This window comes from Xiphophorus maculatus, chromosome 10 (assembly GCF_002775205.1).
Source record: "Xiphophorus maculatus strain JP 163 A chromosome 10, X_maculatus-5.0-male, whole genome shotgun sequence".
NCBI classification, from domain to species: domain Eukaryota; kingdom Metazoa; phylum Chordata; class Actinopteri; order Cyprinodontiformes; family Poeciliidae; genus Xiphophorus; species Xiphophorus maculatus.
Genome location: NC_036452.1, coordinates 1776204 through 1800185, shown reverse-complemented (window position 1 = coordinate 1800185; position 23982 = coordinate 1776204). Strand labels below are relative to the sequence as shown.

At 38.5% G+C, this 23982-nt stretch overlaps 5 protein-coding genes across 8 annotated transcripts in view; 3 read left to right on the top strand and 2 right to left on the bottom strand.

The window, feature by feature from the left end:
* Positions 1 to 1350, top strand: part of ube2i (ubiquitin conjugating enzyme E2 I) — a 6308-nt gene extending 4958 nt beyond the window's left edge. The window contains exon 7 of the mRNA XM_005803237.3: positions 593 to 1350. Coding sequence (XP_005803294.1) covers positions 593 to 656 — 64 coding nt within the window. The 3' untranslated portion in view covers positions 657 to 1350. The remainder of the gene's footprint in view (positions 1 to 592) is intronic.
* Positions 1040 to 8247, bottom strand: LOC102218702 (interleukin-21 receptor-like). Its single transcript, XM_005803279.2, has 8 exons — positions 8131 to 8247; positions 5569 to 5689; positions 5303 to 5490; positions 4186 to 4340; positions 3194 to 3368; positions 3012 to 3111; positions 2843 to 2921; positions 1040 to 2667 (listed from the first exon to the last, which is right to left on the bottom strand). The coding sequence occupies exons 1-8, from the start codon at positions 8222 to 8224 to the stop codon at positions 2212 to 2214; spliced, it is 1368 nt and encodes a 455-aa protein (XP_005803336.2). The 5' UTR covers positions 8225 to 8247; the 3' UTR covers positions 1040 to 2211.
* On the top strand, positions 2593 to 17151 carry ccdc189 (coiled-coil domain containing 189). Of its 3 annotated transcripts, XM_014470314.2 has the most exons (9): positions 12704 to 12762; positions 13035 to 13069; positions 13155 to 13220; positions 13309 to 13472; positions 14350 to 14420; positions 14515 to 14631; positions 15345 to 15420; positions 15493 to 15549; positions 16956 to 17151. In XM_014470314.2, exons 1-9 carry the CDS (start codon positions 12745 to 12747, stop codon positions 17105 to 17107), a joined length of 756 nt encoding a protein of 251 aa, XP_014325800.1. In that variant the 5' UTR covers positions 12704 to 12744; the 3' UTR covers positions 17108 to 17151. The 3 variants fall into 3 exon arrangements, with proteins under 3 accessions (XP_023197093.1, XP_023197092.1, XP_014325800.1); XM_023341325.1 differs by lacking the exons at positions 12704 to 12762; positions 13035 to 13069; positions 13155 to 13220; positions 14350 to 14420 and adding exons at positions 2593 to 2676; positions 3873 to 4005; positions 4164 to 4230; XM_023341324.1 differs by lacking the exons at positions 12704 to 12762; positions 13035 to 13069 and adding an exon at positions 8195 to 8277.
* On the bottom strand, positions 17129 to 23874 carry phkg2 (phosphorylase kinase catalytic subunit gamma 2). Of its 2 annotated transcripts, XM_005803236.2 has the most exons (10): positions 23666 to 23874; positions 23359 to 23462; positions 23089 to 23264; positions 22106 to 22160; positions 21955 to 22020; positions 20142 to 20305; positions 19958 to 20048; positions 19077 to 19230; positions 18875 to 19000; positions 17730 to 17975 (listed from the first exon to the last, which is right to left on the bottom strand). In XM_005803236.2, exons 2-10 carry the CDS (start codon positions 23451 to 23453, stop codon positions 17730 to 17732), a joined length of 1173 nt encoding a protein of 390 aa, XP_005803293.1. In that variant the 5' UTR covers positions 23454 to 23462; positions 23666 to 23874. The 2 variants fall into 2 exon arrangements, with proteins under 2 accessions (XP_023197091.1, XP_005803293.1); XM_023341323.1 differs by lacking the exon at positions 23666 to 23874 and having other exon boundaries at positions 17129 to 17975; positions 23359 to 23453.
* rnf40 (ring finger protein 40) overlaps positions 23333 to 23982 on the top strand; it is a 20509-nt gene continuing 19859 nt past the window's right edge. The window contains exon 1 of the mRNA XM_023341322.1: positions 23333 to 23419. The gene's annotated coding sequence lies outside the window, so the exon portion shown is untranslated. The remainder of the gene's footprint in view (positions 23420 to 23982) is intronic.

Below are 23982 nucleotides of genomic sequence, written 5' to 3'. Positions count from 1 at the left end.
TTTTGCCGTGTTTCCAAAATGAAGTTAGAAAACTTCACCTTGAAAATGCAGGAAAGGACTTTGAACTTAGAAACTTAATGTAATGTTTTAATCCAATCAGGAAAGAGTAACAGTGCCTGAACTGTGCAGGTCAGTTCAGGCACTGTCTGTCATATCAGTCTATCAATAATTATTGATTAGTTTTTTGTTTTAAATTTCTTAAAAACTCCAAGCTGTTTTTATGTTTTAAGTTTTGAGGAACTTGAAACTGATTCAGTTCCAGTTACTCGGCAGGTCGTTGCTAGGTAACCGAGATTTGGGGGAACTTGAAACTGCTTCTTACCCAGCAGGTTGCTAGGCAACCAGAGAATGAGTGAGTCAGTAGATTCCACCAACCTGGAATATTCTGCATTCTGAATATTGTCAGATGCTACTGGTATTGATAGGGCTTCCATCACTATATATATATATATATATATATATATATATATATATATATATATATATATATATATATATATATATATATATTTATTTTATTGATTTATTGTCCAGAACTGATCAAATTACATGGAATTTTAATTGATTTTCTCTGAAATTTCCTTCTTTTCAGCCAAAACAGAGTAGAATATGAGAAAAGAGTTCGAGCACAGGCCAAGAAGTACTCTCCGTCGTAAGAGGCGCCGGCTCGGCTCGGCCCGGCCCGGCCCGGCACCGCCGCGGCTGAAGGAACGGGTTTAAGGAGAAGCGCCCCCCGCCTGGCCTCCATGAATGTGCCCCTCTCACACCGGGACTCGCTCACAGACTCGTATTTAAACTCCACATTCGGTGCCATCCGTTCTCCCTTCGCCTGACCGTTTGGTTCCGACCCGCCGGGCGGCGCGGCGCCGGGAGGGGACGCTCGTTTCTTTTTAAACGTTGTCTTATGTGGTGCCAGGGACGCAGCTTCGGTTTCTCCATCAACTCCACGCTGTCTGTTCATGGAAGTAAAGTCTTTTTTTAATTTTATTTTTTTGCTCTTTCACAGGGTCTCTTCCTTTTTTGTTTTCCATAAATTTAATGTAAAAATCGGCTCATTTCATTGTCAGTATTTGATCTGCTGTATAATGAATGGCACTTTTATACTGTTGTATCCCACTAGTGTCTCTAGATGGTCCAGTCTAATTTTCTTTCCCAGGTTTTTCTATTCAGCATGCTGTAATATACGATAGATCTGCTGCCTTGGCTCTTTGTTATTCAGAGTGTTGCTATGGGATACGTAAAAATGGCCGCAGTAACTGAGGCAGGTAGGCTTACTTCTGTACTTTAAGGTTATATGGTGCTTTGTTCATGTATGTGTTTGCTTAATAAAACTTTCTATAAAACCTTCAACTTGTTTACTTTTTCAAGCAATCAAAATTTTATTGGTGCCATAAAATTATACAGAACAAAAGCTGTGAGAATACATGATATAAAGCAAAACTTGTAGAGTGACCTTACAGATCCCTAAAGAAGCTTGAATATTTTTATTTTACCTCATTAAAACCATAAACTTTGTTTTCATTTCAACCCTGAAAACAACCAGCTGTGAAACGTGGTGGTGGCAGCATCATGCTGAGTTGATGGAAAGATAGCTGGAGCTAATGCTGCGTTCAAGTTCCCTTGTAGCTCTGAGTTGGGTTTGACGTCACCATGGTAACCGCGTTCCGGTTAACGAAGTCGGGATTCCAACATGGCGGCTCCCATGTAGACGTTCGTGTTGTTGCGTACAAACATTTTTAGCTTCGCTTTCAACAAACGTAAGTGAATTTGTTCAGGTTATAGTTTCAGGTCCTACATGTGGCTTTAATTTGAAGCACTTTATATCTAAAATATGTTTCTCCCGCAGCTTACTGCTGCTGAGCCAAGGAGCGGCCATATTTCTTGCTTTCTTTCCTGACTTTCTTCTACTGCTAACATATCGGTCCAGGCCTGTAAACGGCCCTCGCGCCCCACTTTGAAGATGTGTCAGAACAGCCTAGTCAAAGTCCATATGTAAATATAATTGAGAATCTTGGAGAACTGAGAGTTGCTCTGCAGTCATTTTGACCGGACTGAAGCGTTTTTACAGTGAATACCTGGAGGAGTCGCCCCCTGCAGGCGCTCAGCTGCAGCTGCAGGTCCGGTAATGAATGAATGCGCCACATGATGCCATAAAGTTGAAGTGTGAATATTTTTCAGGGTTTTGCTCATGGAGCTCATAAACTGTTGGGTTTATGCCTCCATCCCAGCGTCGGAGAAGCGCGGGTGGGCCTTCAGGTCTCCATGGCAACCCGCCGCGCCGCAGCCAGCCTGCTGCAGGCAGCTCAGCGTGCAGTACTGGTTGCAGTACCAGGACGACTCCTTCTCCAGGGAGGTGTCGCTGCAGAGCCAGCAGCCGGAGTCCTGCGCCGGGCTGCAGGACTGGCAGTAGCCGCTCAGGATGTTCACCGACCCGCGCTGGTCCAGCAGCGGGGCCGCGCAGCCGCAGACCGACTCCCGCATGCTCAGGACGTCCACTGATGACATGTTGCTGTAGACCCGGTTCTCCATGAAGTGCTGCTGGAACTGGGCCGGGTACTGGTGGAACTGGAAGTCCTGGACCGGCATGCACTCCACCAGGCTGTCGATCCGCAGCGCCTCCTCTGGTTTCAGCACGTCGGCCGCGTTTTCCTGCGTGACCACCCAGCTCTGCCGACGGTAAGGAGCTCATTTCAGTTTTATTCTGATTAATCGATTAATCGTCGGAATAACTGATTATTCTAAAGATTAATCTATTGGGCTAAAAATTGCTCATCAGAATAATCGATTATTCTTTTAGTTATTCTGATGACTAGTCGATAGTTTGCTGCAGGTTCTGGATTACCTTAAAGTCTCCCTGGCAGTCTTTGTACAGGCTGTGGAAATACGGAGCAGGAGTTGGGATGAAGGTGCTGCGCTTCCACCTGGGCCAAAATGTTCTTTTTTAGAAAAACGTCTTCATAAACGATTTTAAAAATTACATTTTTAATAATTTAGAATGAGGAGAGCTTTACTTTCTGACTGAACCGTAGCAAACCAGCACCAGAACCACCAGAGCACATAACAGGCCGAACGTCACAGGCAGGTTAAAAATGAATCCGTTTTCCTTAAAAACTGCAGAAACACAAGAAAACCCATAAAAACCAACAGACAGGAAGGTTTCTGCTCTACGGTCTGAATGATTATTTAATCTGACCGTCGGCGGCCGGCTCCGTCCTCCACTGAACCGCAGAGGACCAGTCGCTCCACTGGCCCTGGTAGTGACGCTGGTTTGGACTAGACCGCACTTGTGCAGCGTACTCGGTGCCGGGCTCAAAGTGCTGGTCTTCCACAAAGTGTGTCGTGGTGATGCTGATGTTACGAGCTTTTAGCTGAAAAACATACAGACGAGAAGAATCCAGTCACCCTGCGGATCCGAAACGTCAGATAAAACCAAAACGAGAGAGTAAATAGAACCTGGAGGAAACGTTTGGACCCAACGGGGTTCCGTACATCAACACTGGTAACTGGACACAGATTATAGCTGTAAAACTTTATTGAGAATCAGATTATTATTAAATATGATTTCATTTGGTTCCAGAAAAGCTTCATTAAAATATGTTGAATTGTTTAAAATTTAAGTTTAAAGGAAATGTGTGTCGGAAAGAATAATCTTCATTGTTTGATTCTTGTGTTGTCATAGTAACAATCTGAAACGACGAGTTTAACTTTTTCTTCGGCTAGTTGGACGATATGGCTGAAAAATGTATCGCGATATAAACGTTTCATATCAGTGTCAATAATTATTGATTTGTTTTTTCTTTTAATTATCAGAAATACTGACGAACTTTCCAGTTTTATCCAGTTTTCCCTCCATTTTGTTTTTTATTTTTTAGCAGTTATGAGGCAAAGAGGGGGAACTTGAAACTGCTCCAGTTACTCAGCAGGTCGTTGCTAGGTAACCAAAGTTTGGGGCGGGGAACTTGAGACTGCTTCTTACCTAGCAAGTTGTTGCTATGCAACCAAAGAGTGAGTCAGTTGATTCCACCAACCTGGAATATTCCATTTATTAAATATTCTATCAGACGTATTTCCTACTGATATTGATCATGTGTCTATTGCAATATATATTGTTATTGATGTATTGTCTCAGTAATTAATAACTAATAATGGCTGATTGATTTTAGGCCCAGATGATGATGATCTCACCCGGTGTTTGTTGGCCATCTTGTGGACCTGCAGCTGATACATCAGGTATTCTCCCAGCGCCGTGTCGGTGTAACTCTCGTAGGTGCTTTTCCAGGTGAAGTGGTGTCGGGTGGAGTTGTGACTGACCTCCAGGCAGCAGGGGGCGCTGGGCTTGACTGACGGAGGAAACAAAGCGGGGCTTTACCTGAGCTGCCACAGGTAGAGCAGCATGTTGACCTTTCACTAGGACCGCAAATAATGATTATTCTATCAGTTATTCTGACGATTATTGGATTTTTATAACGAACAATCAATTACTAATAATAACTCATTTTTATGACAGTTATTTATTTCTATGAATTATTAATTGATTAATCGAATAAAAAATTGGTACATTCTGAAGATTTTTCATTTAATCACTTAACCCTTTTTATAAATGCATTAAAATATGTAAATAAATAATGTAAACAAGAAAATAACAGAAATGGTATTAATAGGATATTTCTTTATACAGAGTTTGAACCAGGTGAAGCTAAAACTGTCATTTGATGAGTTTCTGGGTTCCAAAAGTAAAAAAAAAAAAATAATTTGTGAAAAATGTTTTAGATTAATCTCAGAAATTTTCTAGAAAAAAACTAGAGAATCAAAAAATTAGACTTTTGAATCACTGAAATTTACAATTTTTCTATTCTGAAAATTATCGACTTTTCAGACGTAAAGCTTTCAATGTTTTTTTTATTGAAAGTTTCTGATTTTTTTTCTCACAAATGTTCAACTTTTCAAACTCAACATTATTTTTTTTTGCTAGAAGTTTTCTGAGATTAATTTCGAGTTTTCTTCTCGTAAAATTCAGACTTTGACCTCAGAAATTTTGTAGAAAAAACTCTGAAATTTCCAGGGTTTTTTTCTTGCAAAGTTTCGACTTTTGGAGCTCAGGAATTTTCACCTTTTTTCTATAAACTTTCTGAGATTAATCTAAAATTTTCAGAGTTTTTTTGGGAGAAATCGACTCTCTTTTTCTGTCCCTGATGCGGCGTCGTATATTTCTGTTCTGCTTTGTGTTGCTCTGTTATAAACGACGCCAGTAAAATCGAAAAGGTTTGTTGTGATAAAATTTGTTAAAATAATCCCGACTTACTGTGTAACTCTGGCTCATAATTTTCCTCCAGTAACTCACAGATTTCTTTGTGGTTTTCACACAAAGAAATTTCAAAATATTCATCGTCTGAAAATCTTTCCGTCTCGTCGTCGTCGGGCCTCAGGGATCTGTCGAGGGAACAGAAGAAGCCGGCCGTCGTGTTTTTCAGCAGACATTTATACTCCGTCCTGTGGAGAAAGAAACCAAAACGTAATGGCCGCCGTTGCTACGGGCGACGGGCCGTTTGGCACTTTAATCCTCCTTACTGGTCCAAATCGCTGGTGACTTTCAGCCAGTAGGTTTTGTTGCTGGCTGCTGGTGAGGCGTTCAGGGAACAGTTGAGGGTGAACAGATAATCGTTCACACAATCCAGATTATAATCTGCGTCTGGAAAAGATGGCAGACGTGAATTTTGATCAGTTTCAGTTAATCTCAGTGATCTTAATCCCATCCAAACATTTCGGGAACGTTCCTAAGTTTATTCTCCTTTCATCATCTTAAAGTAAACAACCAGTTTTCAGCAGGTAAAAATTCTGGTTTATGATTTTTAATGTTTGGAAGTTAATCTGTCGCAGCGATCCCATAATCTGCCGTCATTTGGAGGTTTAATTTGACATCAAATAATTTATTTGGACTTAAAATTGCGTCAAAAGTTTGCTACAGTAGAAAAGAAGGGGGAAAAAATACATATTTTTCTAGAAAAATAAGTAAATATCTTACTAAATAATTAATAAAAAGAACAAAACAAACAATAAAAGCAAATATTGCCTGCAAAGTATCTTTTTTTATTATTATTATATTTAGTAAACAAAACTGCCCTTTAATAAACTCCTAAGTTTTTTGTAAGTTAGTTTTGTCTTATTTTAATTTTACCAATAAATTTCCATTAGAAACTAGACTAAAATATTTGGTAAGTTTTTGTGTTTTTGCAGTGCAGAGAGCAGAGAAAAGGAAGACGATAAATGTTAGTTTCTGCGCTAGCGCTAACACGACTTCTTCTGTGCGTATTAATGTGAATTCAGGCATATTTGGTGTTTAAAATATTACATTTAAAAGTGTTTTCAGAGGAAGTTTTAAGAGTTTGAGGATTTTAGCTTTTATAACTCGGTTCAATGTTGCTGAATTAGACGGACAGTAAAGTTTTCGTTTCACTTCTTTTGTTTTTTTGTCTCATGTTTCAGATCTTTAAGCAACATCTGAAGCTCTGCAGGCCTCACTGCCTCATCATAGGTCAAAGGTCATGACTAACAGCTCAGGGAGCGTCTGCTGTTTTTAGTCACTCAGGTTATTTTTTTATATTAAAGTTTGTTTTATGATCTGAAACTCAGTTAGAGTTGGATTGTTGTTTTAAAGAGACAAAATAAAAACTAAATAAATCCAGGAAATACTTTTTCAAATGGTGCTAAAACTTCAGTAAAATAACAGAAACATGATTTTATCACCATTTTCTTCACATCTTCTGTTTGTTTCCGTTTCTGACGTCAGACGCAGAAACGCTGAGAGGTTTTCAGAGCCGCTGTAACCGAGCGATTTATTAATAATTTCTGGGTTGAGTTTGTTTTTGTTTCAGCTGCGTGTCGTTACCTTTGTCTGAAATAGACCAAAGTGTTTTATTCTGCCTGACTGAGGCGTTAGACGTGTGAAAAGTCAGAACAGACGCTGAGATGTTCACAGCCTCTCTGCTCAGACAAATAACACAAGATAAACTTATTAGAGCCATCAGGAGCCACTACAGCCACCATCTCAGAGTTTCACACATTTTTATTAAGATTCTCTTCATTTGACAAATGAACAGCAGCTAAAATGCAAATAAACTTAATCCTACCAAGAATATTTGGCCTAATTTCAGGTGCAAATAAGACAAAAATACCTTAGAAAATGAAGTTTCACCAATTGAAGCAGGTTGTTTTATTTGACTGGAACAAAACATTACAGAAAGTTTCAAAGTTCAGGGTTTGTGTTTTTATTCTACAGTAAAACACTGTAAAAACACACACTCTTACCACGTATTTCTGGTTTAGTTAATTGGTGGAAACATCTCAGTACGCCTGAAATACAATAAAATTAAATTACATTTTGAGCAAATGGAAGCTTATTTTAAGTCCATAATTTGTTAATATTGATAAAAATGACTAGTTTTGCTTGCTGATTATTTCATTTATAATATGGAAAAAATATAATCTTAAAAGTTAAATAATCTGCCAGTGGAACCAGAACTTTTAAAATCAATATTAAAGAATAATTAACTCTTAACAAGCTCCTGTATCTTACTGAAAAGTTACTTGTAAGTTTATTTTGTTAATTTTTAGAGATATTTGCAGTAGATACTAGACTAACATTACTTGGTAAGACTTTGTGTTTTTGCAGTGTAAGAGCTGATAAGGAAGACTGTGAGTGTTAGCTTCTGCGCTAAAACAGTCTCCACTGGGCGTATTAATACTTTAGAAGTAAATTTAGTGTGTGAAATATAAAAAAAATTAAGCTAAAAGCGTTTCAAATCAGAAATGACTTAGAACTGATCAGAAGGTTCCAGTTCCACTGGCAGATTATTTCATTTTTTACAGTAGAAAACATTTTTAAATAATCTGCCAGTGGAAGTGGAGCTGTTACTGAGGAATTATTCACTTAAAACAAACTAATATTTCTTCCATTTTGTCTTATTGAAGATACTAAGATATTAACAGTAGAAATTAGATCAAAAACACTTTTTAAAATTTGTGTTTTTAGCAGAAAACAGTTCAGTTCAGTTCAAAACATAAAATCTAATTTAAAACGTTGATCTGCTGAAGCTAATGAAGTATTTCTGTTGGTAGTAAACAGAGTAAAACCTGCAGCTGGGTCTCCTAGCAACCAGGTGGAGCGGAGGAGAGTCAGGATCAGCAGCTTCATCCTCAGAGGAGGCCGGCGCTCCATCGTCATCATCAGCCGCTGCGCCGCCGCCGCCGCCGCCGGCTGAGATCTCTGCGCTCTCTGAGGTTTGCAGAAGCTTTAAAGCAGGCTGACGGAGGCGGGGATCCGTTTCTCACCAATCGCCCGCGTCACTCAAAGACTCAAAGAGGATGTTGTTTGTTTTGTTGTTTTATTCTAAAAGCAGCTGAACTGTAAAATGTGCCTCAGGTTTAACAGGAAAGCCTGACTTCACCAGAGAACGTCCTTTCTGCTGGGTTTCCTCTCATTAGATGAATGTTTGTGAATCGTGGATGTTTGTTGTGTACGGAGGGTTTCATGCCATATTCACCATGTGGTGAGGCTGGTTTCGATTGCTGCGCTGATAAACATGCAGAGATGAAACTAAACGTGTCACGACAAATTTTACCATCTGAAGTACGCTGAGCGTCGTTTCACTTTCAGCTGGAGGAAATTGTAAAAATGTTACAGGTTTAATCACAGAAACTGATTTTCTGCTGTAAAACGTAACTTTGTTTCAGGATGCACCGATCCGCTGTTTTCACTTCTGATACCGATGCCGATATCTGAGCTTAACTATCGGCAGATCTGATAAAACAAAAACCAGCTGAAGTGGCTTAAAACTTTTCTTTTTTTAAACACAGATGAACTGAATCATAAATTTATTTGATAACTCTGCACCAGTTCAGCCTGGGAACAGCTGGATGAAACATGGAAAATCAACTTTAATCTGTTCAGTCGGAATAACAGCCAGTGGAAATAAATAAAACAAAAACATTAAGTTGACCTCAAACATAAACACCAACAAACCTTCTTTCAAATGCTTAAAAAATCTAATTATGAATTATAAACTTCATGTAAAATAAATAGTAAAGCATAGAGTTAGACTGAATAGATCTGCGTTTATGAGTCAGGCACATCAGAGCCGGCCCAAAGCAATGCGAGTTAAGCAGCTGCTTAGAGTCTCCACATCACCAGGGGGCCCCCAAGAGCCCGAAGCTAGCATATATATACAAAAATAAAAATTGATTATGAAGTCTATATGTACTTCATAATAAATTTATATTTTATAATAAAATTAATCAAGTAAAGTACAGCGTAGTAAAAATACTCCTAAATGTAATTTAAAAAAAAAGTTATTCAAGTAAAAGTAACTAGTAACTACCATTAGTAACCATTGTTGTCATTTTGGTCGTTAAAATACCAAACATCCTGTATATTTTGGTCTGTCTGATGATCAGTTCTAAATATGAGATGACTGATATTTTGCTCAGTTACTCAGAACTTTTTACCAAATACTTTTTTACTTTTACTTCAGTGAAATGTTTGGCTACTCTTCCTAACTCTGACCTGACTACAAAGATGAACTTTCAGATCTTCTCTTATTGTCTGCGTCACTGCGCGTAACACAAACCCTGTAAATTCTAGACACTAACAGGTACCATAGAATTGCACAAAAATCCGTGAGGGATGGCGGCGTCCCAGCTCGAAATTCAGTGAAAGAGGTACGGAGCCTTGTGCCGGAAGCCCATTAAAATGCTGTTTACATTGTTTTAAATTGTGTGACTGTGAGTGGGAATAAAAATAGCAACAGGTATGTTGTTCCATATAACGCAGTAGGACTGTAACAGGTAAATCTTCTATGGATGCAAACTCGACTAAAAACCCACCTGTTTAGGATTGTATTTGAAACGTAATCAATTACAAATTTATTGATGGAACTTGACTTGATGTCTTGTTTTGATTATTGATTCTATGTTGTGTTTCTGTGTTTGATATGATGTAAAGCAGCGTTTCCCAATTCCGGTCCTCAGGCCTCCCTGCTCTGCATGTTTTAGATGTGCCTCTATTCCAGAGCAGCTGATTCAAATGATTGCATGACCATCAAGTGCTGCAGAAACCTGTTGATCACCCAAAGATTCAATCCAGGTGTGCAGCAGAAGGGAAACACCTAAAACATGCAGGGCAGGGAGGCCTGAGGACCGGCACTGGGAAACGCCGATGTAAAGCACTTTGAAATGCCTTGCTGCTGAAATGTGCTATACAAATAATTGATTGATCTTTTTAAACAGTAAAAATAATCATAATATTTTTTCAGTTTTCCTCAGTTTGGGTGTTGTCGGGCCCCCGGTGGCCGCTGCAGCAGGACCAGAGGAGCTGTTGTGCAGCGCCGCAGCGCCCTGCCCTGCTGCAGCTGCTGCTGCTGCGATGCTCAGATAAAAAACCCCGAGGCCCACGGCTTCCTTTAGCGCCTCTGATTCTGTAGATCTTCAGCTGCAGCGTTCCATGAGACCGTCTGCATGAAAACGACCAAACGATTCAGAACGACCGTCTGGAGGAAAATAAAAACCTGACAGCAGCTTTCAGAATAACCTGAACGCATTCTGCTGCTGTGAGGTCAAAGGTCAAAGCGATAACAGTGATCTCTGCTGCGTTTGGGTTCGGTTGTCGGAAACATCTCATCTGGCCTCGCCGCAGCAGAACTGCAACCTATTTTTATTAATTAGCAGCTCGACTCCTGGCCTGCAGCGCTGATGGAAATATTTATGTTGCGCAACCAGAGATGAGTTGATCTTTAGCGCCGAGCGGCTCTGCAGCATCTGATAGCAGGAGTTTCTTTAAATAAAACGTTTTCATCTGTGGTGATAAAACTCTGATAAGATGCGAAGGGATGACATGAAGCGCTCTGCTTTCACACTGATAACAAGGATTCAACAGGAACATCTGCTTGATAACAGATGGTAGCAACAGAGAAAAAATAATCAGTCAACTGTGAAAACATGAAATGTTTTTACTGCGAAACCAAAGAAAATTCAAATTTCTGCTTTTATCAAATAGAAATAAAGTAATATTTGGCATTTTAAAGTGTAATTAAGGTCATTAGAAATGAATTAGAAGTGCATGTTTCTACCTGAGGTTTATTGACCAACTTAAACTGCATTCTGAGTTTAAAAATCCAGTTTAAGTTGGTGTCCAAAGTGTGGTCTAGGGGCCATTTGTGGCCATTGGAATGATTCTTTTTGTCCGTTCACGACAAGTAAAAAACTGGGCCAGCAAAACAGAAAAGAACTGAACCAGAAACTTGTGGCAATTATCTGGGTTTTTTTTTGTTTTTTTTTGATGAAGCAAAAGCCTTTTTTATGTTTTCAATGATTTACAGATTCAATAAAAGTTTTGTTTATTTTTGAGCAGGTCAAACTAAATAACAGGGAGAAAAAAGTTACAATAAATGAATTTTTGTATTTTATATTCAATGAGGTTTTTTTTGACACCGCTGATCTAAAGCATTCCCACATCATGATTCTGCCACCACCATGACAGACAGGTTCCTCTCTGCCTTGTTATGGTTAACTGAAAATTAATCTCTTATGCTTTTTTTTTCTCGTCACTCTTCCATAAAAGCCAGATTTGTGAACTGTACAGGTAATAGTCGTGCAGACAGACTGTTCCACCTGAGCTGTGGATCTGTGCAGCTCCTCCAGAGTTAGGACTCATCTGTGAGTTCTGGTTCTGGATGTTATGTTTTCTGATGGTCCTGAAGATTCTTGCCTGGATTATGCTTCAAAATCCTCTAAACACAGCATTTATCCTTTGCTTATCTCACATTTTTTCCTTCCACTCAACTTTCAGAGACTCTGAATGTTTTCAGTCTCTGTAAGCTGAAATCACCAAAGTTACAAGATATAAAGCCTGGAAATATTTCATTCTGTGTGATGATTATGTAATGACCTTTCCATAAACTAAACATGATTCTCAAGGAACGGCCATCATTTTAGCAGGTTGGGCCATGGCCCCCTCCTGGCCACCCCTTTGTGCCGCCACTGGTTTCACACACAGTTCTGCTGAGGTGAAGCCATTTTTTAAAATATGTTTTTATTGTTTACTTTAACATTTTTCATGACCTGGTCTGGCCACCCCTTTGAACATTGTCTGGAGGCGCCAATAAAAAAATATTTTTATTTATTCCTTTGGCTAACAGTTATTAGCATGGTGATCTTTGTGAGGATATTACGTCCTCATCGTGTTTATTCATGATTTACTTAAATGAAACTATGATGTTAATTTTTCTCATGCTAATATTTTGGGGGAACAGTTTTTAGTTAGGCTAGACCGGAAACTGACAGCCCTGTTGCTAGGTTACCACGGACTCAAATCGCTAGCAGCAGTGAGCACGGTGCTCTGTGTGGTTATGTTACGTCCTCGTCCTGTTTATTCATAATTTCTTTGTGTGTCTACTTACATAAAACCATAGTGTTGTTTCTTTATATGCTAATATTTTGGGGGACGGTTTTAGTTACCGGAAACCGGAAAATGATTTATCGCCGTTGCTAGGCTACCAATAACTCAAACAGATGCGTGTTTGTCGCTTTGCGGTCTGTTTTCGATCCTCTAATCCAAATATTTAACATTTAGCAAACCCTATGTTTCTTTTTTGGCATCTTAAACGGTTATTTTAAGTTTATGAGCAAATAAGTATTTAACAGCTTTTTGTTTTTAGTTCTGAATTGCTGCAGTTTGTTAATTAAAGAAATAAAATGGACACTAATATTAAGGTAAGCTCCTCGCGTAGCCAGCTGGCTGCTGCTTTATTATCTTAACTGTACGTTTATTTTTTTATTATTATTTAGTTCTTTTGTTTTAATTGAGTTTTTTTCTTCAAAAATTATACAAAAACCTAAAAGTTAAAGTTAAAGTAGGGCCCCAAAATACCTAAAATATGATGCAACGCATGTAACAATAAGCAGAGACACGGTGTTTCTCCATGATCATTTTTAGCTTAGTTTAATTTTGCCAGGTAATAAAAACAGATTCCTGTTCTCCATAGGTACCTCGGGACCTGATAGCAAAGTTGTTGCTATGGTGACATCATCTTCATTGCATTTTGGTTTATTTACACCAGATATCGCCCAACGTCAGGTTTTAACCCTGGATTTGTTCTTCCCAGGACAGACATCAGCTTCCACGACATGGAGGTCATTGACCAAATTCAGTCCGTTCCTGATCTGGAAAGGTGTTTCTGTTTACGGTCAAACATCCTTTGGTCCTGAATGCCTGAGAGGCTCCATGTTTTAATCGGTGCTTCCTCTGGTCTGTGGCAGCGCCCTGTGCAGCGTGTTGGCTGTCGACCTCCCAGAGCCAAAGAAAGGAGTCCTGCTGGAGCTGTACGTCCAAACGGTGCTTTTCTGCAGGCAGCAGGGCTTCAGTAAGGAACAGACGTCTGCACTGGTTTCCATCATCAAGTCCATCCATGAGGCCAACATTGGTGAGCAAAACTCTGCTGTTTTCATTATGAAGCATTACATACACTGTACTGCATATTTTAGGTTAAATATCTACTGAAAATAGGGCAGTTTGTAACTTTTATTTTAAAATATGTTGTTTACATATTGGCTAGATCTGTCTCCATGTTGTGACAGTTTGTGATGAGTCAGATAATCTGAGAACAGATCGTTCCAATCCACCTCCTCTCTGAAGAAATGCACCAAAAACAACCAATCAGAACCAGGAGGCGGGGCTTAGCGCTGTCAATCACCTTGTACACTGCTAAACGTGTTAAAGTCGAGATACAACTTATCTTACAGGAAAACCATTTATCTGTCTTATAACCAGAGTTGGGTAGTAATGAGTAACATTTACTGGAGTAACTTTTGTTAAAAAAAAACTCAAAAGGTATTTTTAGAAGTATTTTTACCACGTTGGACTTTTTACTTTTACTTGAATAATTTTATTATGAAGTATTTCTACTCTTACTGGAGAGAAATTTTATTATTTTATTGAAATAAACTAATTTAGAAAAGTGTTTCTTTTGCCTGATTTTATTTTTTGTTACTTATATGAATTATTGTAATTTGGTCCTTAAAAAAAAAATTCCACTTAACTTTATATTTTGGTTTGATGATGATGTCATTTTTAAATATTAAATGATTGATAATTTGATCAGTTACTCAGTACTTTAGACTTTTGACCAAATACTTTTGCTCTTTTTGGATGGAAACCTTTGAGTATGTTGAAGTGCTACTGTAGTTTTTTGGTACTCTACCCAAATATGTAAAAACATATTTGTTGAAACCGTATTTGTTGCATACAGCATCTTTAAGGTTAGTTTTAAGTAAAGGGAAATATCCTTCTTCATTTTGCAGAAACTCCTCTCAACAACTCTGAGCATTGTTACAAATACTGCAACGATCTTCTGCTGTGTCACTCGGTCAGGGTGTGTGTCACCAACAGGCCTATTTTAGTCGCAGCTGAACATTTGCGTCTCACCGCCGCGTTCCCTCCTGATGCGCTCGTCTCTCTTCCACCAGAGACCTCCCTTCAGCGTCAAGCTGTTCAGCCTGGAGGAGGCCAACTGCGTTTTAAATTACATCCAGGACCATTACCTGCAGCACAACAAACTCTACAAGTACATATTCACCCCGCAGGTAACGCCCGTTCAGCTCAATGGGAGCATGGAAAATCCCAAAGGTCTGTTTTAGTGGGAAACTTTGATGATTTTCTCCCAATGTGGAGTAAAATCGGTCCTGTTGGATGGCAGAAGGGAATTTGTAGATAGAAATAAATAAATAAAGTCTGCCAAAAAATCTGTTTTAGAAAAAAAAACATGAAAATATCTGAGTTTGAAAAGTGTAAAATTTGCTAAAAAAAAAACTAAGGTTTTCTTTTAAAAAAAAAACATGGAAAGTAAAACATTGCCAGCAAAAACAGGAATTTTGAGATTTCAAAATTTTCAACCCCCCCCCAAAAAAAAAAAAAAACAAGGAAAATTCAGAAAAAAGCCACAAGTATGCTAGAAAAACTCAAATCTTCTAGGGGAAAACATGGACATTTTTGAGTTTGAAAAGTCACGATTATCTAGAAAATCTTTGAGAATAAACTTCATTTACTCTTTGAAATTAAGAAAGTTTCTAGCAAATGTACAACTTTTCACACTCAGAAATAAATCTTGTTTTTCTACAAATTTGGTGTGTCCCTTTTTTTAAGAAAAAAAATTGTTTTCAAATATCAAAATATTCTTACTTACACATTTTAAAAGAAGTTTGAGATTTATATTTTCTTTTCTTTGATTCATTCATATGACAATATGTGGAGAAAAGTTGACACTGAATTATTTTCTCCTTTTTAAATCTCCCAACAGGTAAAACTTGATTTGTTTTTAACTTATTCTGGGAAGGGAGGAGAAGGACTGGCTGCAGACGAATCCGCTGCACAAGGTAACAATTTCTGTTTAACCTGCATCAAAACTGGAGACAAAATAATACTAAAAAACTTTTCATCCAAAACAGCAGATGATTCTTCTGAGGCACAGAAAACTTCGGCCATGGAGGAAGAAACTGCAGAAGGTAAAATGACTTTTACAGTTTACTACAAACTGATGAAGATTTGTGAAACTAAATCTTACCAAGTGTTTTTAGTTTCTAGTGCAAATATCTTAGTACACTCGGAATAATAAAATTTGTACTTCTGAAGGAAAATTTTCATGTTATAAGTGAAATAATCTGCTGGCAGAACAACAGGGACAGTGGCAGATTTTTCAGACCTTCGTGGATTCTGATCAATCACTAACAATAAATTGATAAGTGGCAATTTTCTTAAAAAACTGAGTTTTTTCTTCAGTCGAGAGGGTCGACCGTCTTTTAATAATAAAGAAAAACTTTTTCATAATAGGAATAATAAAAAACAGAATTAAATGTTAGCATTTTTGTCAGTTGTGTTAAATACTGCCTGAATAAGCAGAAAATTGTGGTTTTCTCACAATATTAAACTCTATATTTAGAAAAACAGAAACCTCGTAAGGTGCTCAATAGAAAATTAGAAGATGAAACGAATAAAATGTGAAAGTTAATCCCACATGAACAGAGACGTTCATACAGAAATACCGTCTGTTGTTGCTAGAAGGAATGTTAAAACTTCGCTCCATGAAGTGATTTAACTCATTACAATCCTGAAAATCTCCCTTTTTATTGGCCTCTTGTTATAATTTCCCTTTGTTGTCCCCTGTGGAGTTTATCTCCTGTTTAGATTTCAACACAGAACCGCACAAAATGTATTTTACATCCCACACTGGACTCTGTTTGGACCCTTTGGCTTTGCTGTTCCGGTCTGGCCGCCATCTTTGTTTCAACTGGCTCCGGTTAGGAATGACCAGCGGCGCCCTCTGCTGGATGGCGGTCAAACTACAACATTAAAAAAGGTCTAAAGTGAGGTGATTAGTCAATCGAGTAATTGATCCAATTATCAATCATTTAATATTTTAAAATATTAAATATAAAGTTAATATCAAAATATAAAGTTAAGCAGAAATTTTGGTATTTTAATGACCAAATTTATTTAATTCATATAAGTAATAAAAAATAACTAAATCAGACAAAATAAAATGTTTCCAAATCAGTTTCTTTTGATGCAAAACATAAACTTTAACAAAAACTGCAGGTGTGTGTGTGTGTGTGTCTGGTGATTTTTTGGTTAAAATATGTTTGTTTTTCATTCATTTGGAAGAAAATCCAGAAAATTTACTCCAATAAAAGTACATTTTACACCTGAAATGTACTTTTACTGATATCTTTACTCCTAAAAGTTGCTACCCCACCCTGATGGGAACCAATTTTAATCTAATAAACTAGTAATTAAATGTAAGTTTACAGATAGCATCTATAATTTTAAGGTTTCTTAGAGATGTTTTATCAGAGGCGGCTATCAAAATGGCCGTCTGTGTTTATAGCATGAGCGCTGTGTGTTGTCCCTGCAGCCTCCGTGGACCTGAAGGCCCTGGTGGAGCAGGAGGTCAAGGAGCAGATGGAGCAGGTGTCCAAGCAACTGGACCAGCGCATCAAAGAGACGGCGTCTGAGCAGAGCAGCAGAGCCCAGTCCGCCAAACCCGGCAAGAAAGGCAAAAAATAACCAGAACAGCCCGCGCCAACGTTAAATTAAACTACTTAAACATCTGTTTTATTGTCAGTAAAACGTTTGAGTTCACATACAGTACGATCCTGAAGCAGGCACTTTAAATGGAAATGATCAAAGCAAAGAGTCGGGAATGCTGCTGCTGCTGCTTTTACCATCAGTGAGTGGTTACGTTGTTGAGGAATGCCTGAATCACAACTACAGTCACCTACAGTACCGATATGCAACTCTGGAAGAGTCTGAGCGTTAAAATAACGAGGCTATAAAAATATCATCTGAATGTTTTCATTTCCAATTTCCTTCTGCAGATCAAGGACTGGCAGGCAAAAGTCTAAATATACACAGTGTACTTATGGAAATTATTGTGCAACATGTTCTCCTCTACAAAGTGCATCGCATGAAGTCTGAACAGAAAAAAACGTTTCAGTCACAATCTTGGATCGACACAGATAAGGAATATCAACAGATGCATCTTGAACTCGCAGCGATGCGTTCAGGCGTCGCACTTCCTGATCCCTGAATCGCACAGCAGAATTAGACAGTAACACGACGTGGCAGCAACATGCACACAGTTAAATAAAAATAAACTAAAAGCAACGGCTCAGGTTTTACAGTGGCTCTACGTCTCAAAGTCCTCCAGGCCCAGCAGGACGATCTTGGCCGTGTTCTGGAACAGAGCGGCCCGGTTCTGCTGCTCGCCCTTCTTCACCCAGTGGCCGTAGATCCGGAAGGCGCAGCCATCGATGAGCTTCCGCACGCCGCGGAGCGAGTACGGGTCTCTGGCCAGAACCTCCCGGGTCAGAGGTCGGGCCCGGCGATACCGGCTGTACATCCTGATGCAGGCCAGAACGCTCACGATCAGAACCTGGACGAGACGAGAAGGGAGAGAGCGCTGCAGATCATCATCAAGAGTTTAGTCACAAAGCTGCTTTTATTGTAGAAGGACAGCGAGTTACGGCCGCTGCAGGTAGAAAAAAATTAATTTCAGCCACAAAACTCAGAAATTTAGAGACTCAGAAAGTCTCAAAAATATGAAAGAACAAATGCATTTGAAATTAATCTCTTATGTTTCCAAGTTAAAAACTTGAACATTTCTGAGTTTGAAAATTTGTTGGAAAAAACAACTCAGAATTTTTTTTGATTAATCTCTGAAATTGTCTGAGGAAAAAAAAGGAAATTTCTGAGTTTAAAAAGTCCAAACATTTTCTAGGCAAAACTCAGGACATTTTGAGATTAAGCTCAGAAATATTCAAGAAAAAACTTGAGAACAAGGAAACCTCTGAATTTCAAAAGTTTACAATTTGCTTGAAAAAAACTGAAGTTTTGAGATTGATTGCAGCAATTTTTTAGAAAAATGTTTGAAGAGTCAAAAAGTTGCCAGAAGAAATTGAGAAATTTTAAGATTGATTATATACATTTTCTAGAAAAAACTTGTACATTTTCTGAGTTTCAAAAGAAAATCTAAACTCAGAAATTGGAAAAAAACCCTCGGACATATCCGAGTTTCAAAAGTTGAAAACTTTTTACAATTTTTCAGAAGAAATTTGAAACTCATAAAATGTCTTTATAACGTGACAAAAAGCTCAAAAGAGTTGATTTCACATAACAGGAAGAAAAAGGAAACATATTTCCTTTTAACAGGAAATAGGTTTCTGCATAAAACAATCAGTTTTATATTATCTTAGCTTGGCTTTTTCTAAAACAAAATAAATATCAAAGAATTATTCATGATATAATTTTACTAGATTTTCTGCTGGGACTCACCCTGAACGTCTTCCTGGGACTGAAGAGATGGACGTCTTCCTTCTGGTACAGCCTGAAGAAGGAGTGAGCCAGCGCCTGCTCTGCAGTGAGCCGGGCCGCCGGGTCCACCACCAGCAGCCTGGAGATCTGACAGCCGTTCACACAGATGTTAAAAACCAAACCGCTTTCTGATAAAACCACACTGCTCTGACGGGGAGCGCACCAGGTCCTTCACGGTGTCGGATCTGTCGTCCCACTCGGGGGAGCTGAACTGGTACCGGCCCTCCATGATCATCCTCAGCATCAGCATCTGCTTCCGGTGCCAAAACGGAGGCGAGCCGGCCAGCAGCGTGAAGAGGATGACGCCGCAGGCCCAGCTTACGGTCGGGACAAAACACAGAGGTTAGCACTGCAAAAACACAAAACCTTCCGGCTAATTTATCTAGTTTATAAAACGTCTTAGAATATGACAAAACTAACAAGTAACTTTTCAGCAAGATATAGGAGCTTATTTTAGTACATAATTCCTTAATATTGATGAAAATGTATGAATAAGTGAAATAATCAGACATTTTGAAACCCCAAATTTACTTCAATACACACAGTGGAAACCATATTAGTGCTAGCGCAGGAGCTAACATTCAAAGTCTTCCTTATTTCCATTCTTGCACTGCAAAAACACAAAATCTCACCAAGTAATTTTAGTCTTTATCTACACCAAACATCTCAGTTCAGTTGAAATAAGACGAAACTAATTTAAAAGTAAGTTTTCAGCAAGAAATTGTTTCACTTATAATGTGGGAAAAATATCTTGTTATAAGTGAAATAATCTGCCAGTGGACCTGGACCTGGGTTGCTAGGTAACGGGCTGGGCTTGGCTGGGGTTGCTAGGTAATGGCGGCAGTAAAACTTGACCTTTTTCATCAACGGTTGACTGAAAACAAGCTGCTAAGTTTTGCAGAAAAGTTACTTTAAGTTAATTTTGTTGTATCTCAGATGTAATAAGATAGTTCCACTAGAACTAGATAAAAATATTTGGTTAGGTTTTGTGTTTTTGCAGTGAGTGGAAGCTGAGGGAAATGCTGCAGAGAAAAGCAGACTTACAGGTCCACCTCCTTCCCGTAGCCTGGATGCATCTCATCCATGGAGCATTTCAGTATTTCAGGCGCCAGGTATCCAGGTGTTCCACAGAGCTCTGATTTAAGAACACAAAGTGTTTCTGATGCGTCAGGACATAAAATAATCAGTTTTTCTGTGTCTGAGCTGCTGGGCGGGATCTCCAGTTTACCTCTGAGCTTCTCTCCAGGCTGCAGCTGCACAGAGAAGCCGAAGTCGGACAGCTTGATGTGTCCGTGATCGTCCAGCAGGATGTTCTCCGGCTTCAGGTCCCGGTGGACGATGCTGAGGGAGTGCAGGTACTGCACCGCCTCCAGCAGGGCGCGCATGATGCTCCTGGTGACACAAACACACCGGCTCATGCTTCCCATTCACTGTCTGAGAATCAACCAGCTATCGTAACCATTAGGGCTGGAACGATTAACACGATTAATCGTGATGAATCGATTAATCATTAACTAAACATTTTTTAAAAACATTTGCTGAAAGAACAACCCAGTCAGAGCAGTAATGAACCCAAAACTGTACAAAAATATAAACATTTCAGTTAAAAACCATCTAAAGAAACTTTGTGCTTCATTATATTTAATTATTTTATGCATAAAGTAAAATACTTTATTACTGGTGTTTGGAGTTGCAGTCAGAAGTTTACATACAGCAATGAAACCCAAAATAAATGATCTTCCTGTAATTAGATAAATGTTGAGGGTCCAGCTCATTTGCTGTGGAGCAACAAGCGGCCATCTTTACTCCCCTTCTGAAACGACCTTCCTGTTTTCATCAAGGTCACAGCCGGTGACCTTCTGGATTTATTAACAGAGCAGTTTGACTCTCAGAGGCAAACTGAAATGTTGCGTCGCTGATCAATAGTTTAAAGGAGAAGTTATGAAACTCTGGTTTTTACATCACAGCTTATAGTTTCCATTGAAAATCAGTGAAGGTTGATGGATTTTTTTCTTACCCCTCCAGGGTATTTTGTGGCTCTAGTGTCCCTTATATGACAGCAGGCTGACAGGAAACAGGGAAGGAGAGGGGGGAAGACATGCGGCAAATGTGGTCAGGTCCGGGAGTCGAACCCGTGACGGCCGCGTCGAGGACTCAAGGCCTCCAAATACGGGTTGAGCTAACCGCTACGCCACCACGGCACGCCCAGGTTGATGGATTTTAATTATTAATTACGTAGTTATTTATGTAGTTAATTTACTTATTTTCCTTTTTATTCAACTTTTATTTGCATTGATTTTATCAGTTTTACTGCTTATTTTATTGTTTTGTATTTTCAATTAATTCACATTGTTTTGTGTTTAACTTTGTAACTTTATTTGCTGTTTTATATAATTTATCTCTTTGTTGCTTTAATTTACAAACATTTTTCAAACCTTATTTATTTATTTTAGGATTATTACTTCATAAACTTCTTTATTTTTCAAATCTTCATACCAAGTAACAATTATTATAGTAATTAATTACTCTTTGTATTAATTGGATATTGGCACATTCTGCAGATTTTTAATTTAACCACTTAAAACTTTTTTATACAATATTAGAAACATTTAAAAAAACAAATAATTTAATAACATTTTTAAATGGAAAATAAGTTTTTCATCTTAAATGCAAAATGTTTATATTTCTGTACAATTTTGGCTTAATTACAGCTCTGATTATTCTTTTAGAAAATTGCCTTTTTTGTGTCAAATTAACAATTAATCGATTACTAAATTAGTTGCTGATTTTGTTAATAATCGATTAGTCATGATTAATCACTTCAGCCCTAAATGTTACTGACAATATTAAAAACTAAAGTTGACAATACTTAAAATATTGATGTTACCTATTTATTAATTTATGTATTTGTTATTTTTTGTCAATTTGTTTATTTTATTACTCATTTACATCTAAGACATTTATCGGTCTATATAATATTATCTGCATCCTGTTTTGCAGTTTATTGTTAGAAAGGGAGTAAAAGTTTCTGAGAGTCTCACCTGGTCTCCTTCTCACTCAGAGTCACTTTTTCTGTGAGGTAGTCGAACAGCTCTCCTCTCCGCATTCTGTACGTAAAAACAAACATTAATCTACAAAATATTCTCACATGTAAATAATATTCCCACTTCATTTCTCTGTTTTGATACTCACAGGTCAAACACTAAAAATATGAACGTTGTGGACTCGTAGGAATCAATCAGGGTGACTGGAGGAAACCAAACAGACAGAAAGCGTTAAAAGCAGGGCCGGTCAGAGCATTATGGGGCCCTGAGCAGATTTTCTCTGGGGCCCCAAACCAACATGTCATTCCAAAGCTACGCTAAGCGTGTAACATACCTGCTATTATTAGTGTTGCTTGTAATTAGCAGAGTTGGGTAGTAACTATTTACATTTACTGGAGTAAACAATGTACTTTTAGGAATATTTTTACTACGCTGTACTTTTTACTTTGACCTGAGTAATTTTATTATGAAGTACCTCTACCTTAACAGAAGTGACATTTCTGGATTTTCTACCCACTGACTGAGAAACAAACATGTTTTAACCAGAAACTCACCAGATTCAGACACACAGCTGCAGTTTCTGGTAGAGATTCCTAAGGTTTTGTTTTGTTTTGGTTTTTTGGAAAGAAACTCATTTGGGGAAAAATGTTATTTTGCCTGGTTTTATTATTTTTTTCTATTTATATGAATTATCATCATTTTGGTTCTTAAAATGCCAACATTTCCACTTTATATTTTGGTCAGTCTGATCATGTAACTTTTAAATATTAACTGATTGATAAATTGACATTTTGCCAAATACTTTTTACTCTTGAAGGATTTCTCTACTTTTCACTTTTACTTGAATAAACATATGATGAAGGAGCTCTACTCTTCCTTGAGTATAATTTTTGGGTCCTCTGATTATAATAAATGAGACACTGACCAACATTTTGATGTGAAATGATGAAATAATGTAAAATGTTTACTGATTTTCTCAATTGTTGACTGTGTGGCGTCTTCTGTCTTTATATTGTGTTTTTATGATGTAAAGCACTTGTTGCTATACAAATAAACTTGACTGACTGGTTGAACTCTAAAGATAACAGAAATAGTTTTTCCATGTTTTGATGGCGTGTGAATGGAACCTACTGATGGAGGAATGGCCCTTCACCATGTTGAGGACCTGGATCTCCTTCAGGGTGGAGCTCTTCACCTCCTCCAGCTGCTGGACCGTCATCTTCTCGGCTGTGATCTCGATGATCTTCACGGCCAGCTCCTGGCCGGTGTGTCGGTGCACACACCGCCTCACCACGCTGCTCACCCCCCTGCAGAGGCAGCACACACCGGAAAGTACATCATGTTCCCTCCGCCACCAGGCGGGACGCTGAGTCCTGCCCCCTGCTGCTCAGCTGGACTCACCGGCCGATCACCTCTTTGGGGTCGTACTTCTGGTAGAACTCCTTCGCTCCAACCCAGTCAGGTAATTCATCTCCAAGAACGATGTCCTTGGTCATGATGTGAATCTATAGCAACAACAAACTCAGGTCACATGTCACGGTTTTCCACCCCGGTAACTCCTGATAACACTTATTTTCTTTTTGTTTTACAATAATCCCGATACGCAGATTTTACCCTTCACGTGTTCACAGCTAACACAACACTCAACCGCTTAGAAGGAAATTAAGAAATACGCCAGTTATCATTTTGGTCTGGAAGGTTTACTGACCGAACAGGAAGCAGCTAAAACAGGACACGGTCAAATAAACGACGTCCAGTCAGTTTAACAGATCCACTCCGCTGGAAGCCATGACGGTTTGTGATCCGGCAGCTCCGAAACCGAATAAATCTCCCTACCAGGTCCGGAGCAATGTTTACATTCTGGTCAAATTCCTGCAAAATCGTCTTTCGCCGGTTTCGACTGGATGTAGTGACACTGTCCCCATGTGGCAGGAGATGAGATTGCAGGGCGTGAATCCGTTCCAGAGATCCAAAACTACAAACAAAATTAGCTTGTTGCGTTTAAGTGACTATATTTACAAATTT

Coding starts and splice junctions, on each gene's coding strand:
- LOC102218702 (XM_005803279.2), bottom strand. CDS start 8,224: ATGATGACGATGGAGCGCCGGCCTCCTCTGAGGATGAAGCTGCTGATC. Junction 4,341..5,302: donor TTATGAGCCAGAGTTACACA/GTAAGTCGGGAT, acceptor TTCCTCCGTCAG/TCAAGCCCAGCGCCCCCTGC. Junction 3,369..4,185: donor AGATGGCCAACAAACACCGG/GTGAGATCATCA, acceptor TATGTTTTTCAG/CTAAAAGCTCGTAACATCAG.
- ccdc189 (XM_014470314.2), top strand. Junction 13,221..13,308: donor TCCGTTCCTGATCTGGAAAG/GTGTTTCTGTTT, acceptor GGTCTGTGGCAG/CGCCCTGTGCAGCGTGTTGG. Junction 13,473..14,349: donor CATCCATGAGGCCAACATTG/GTGAGCAAAACT, acceptor TTCATTTTGCAG/AAACTCCTCTCAACAACTCT.
- phkg2 (XM_005803236.2), bottom strand. CDS start 23,453: ATGACCAAGGACATCGTTCTTGGAGATGAATTACCTGACTGGGTTGGA. Junction 20,306..21,954: donor CTGAGTGAGAAGGAGACCAG/GTGAGACTCTCA, acceptor TTGTGTCACCAG/GAGCATCATGCGCGCCCTGC. Junction 17,976..18,874: donor GTCCCAGGAAGACGTTCAGG/GTGAGTCCCAGC, acceptor CGTCTCGTCCAG/GTTCTGATCGTGAGCGTTCT.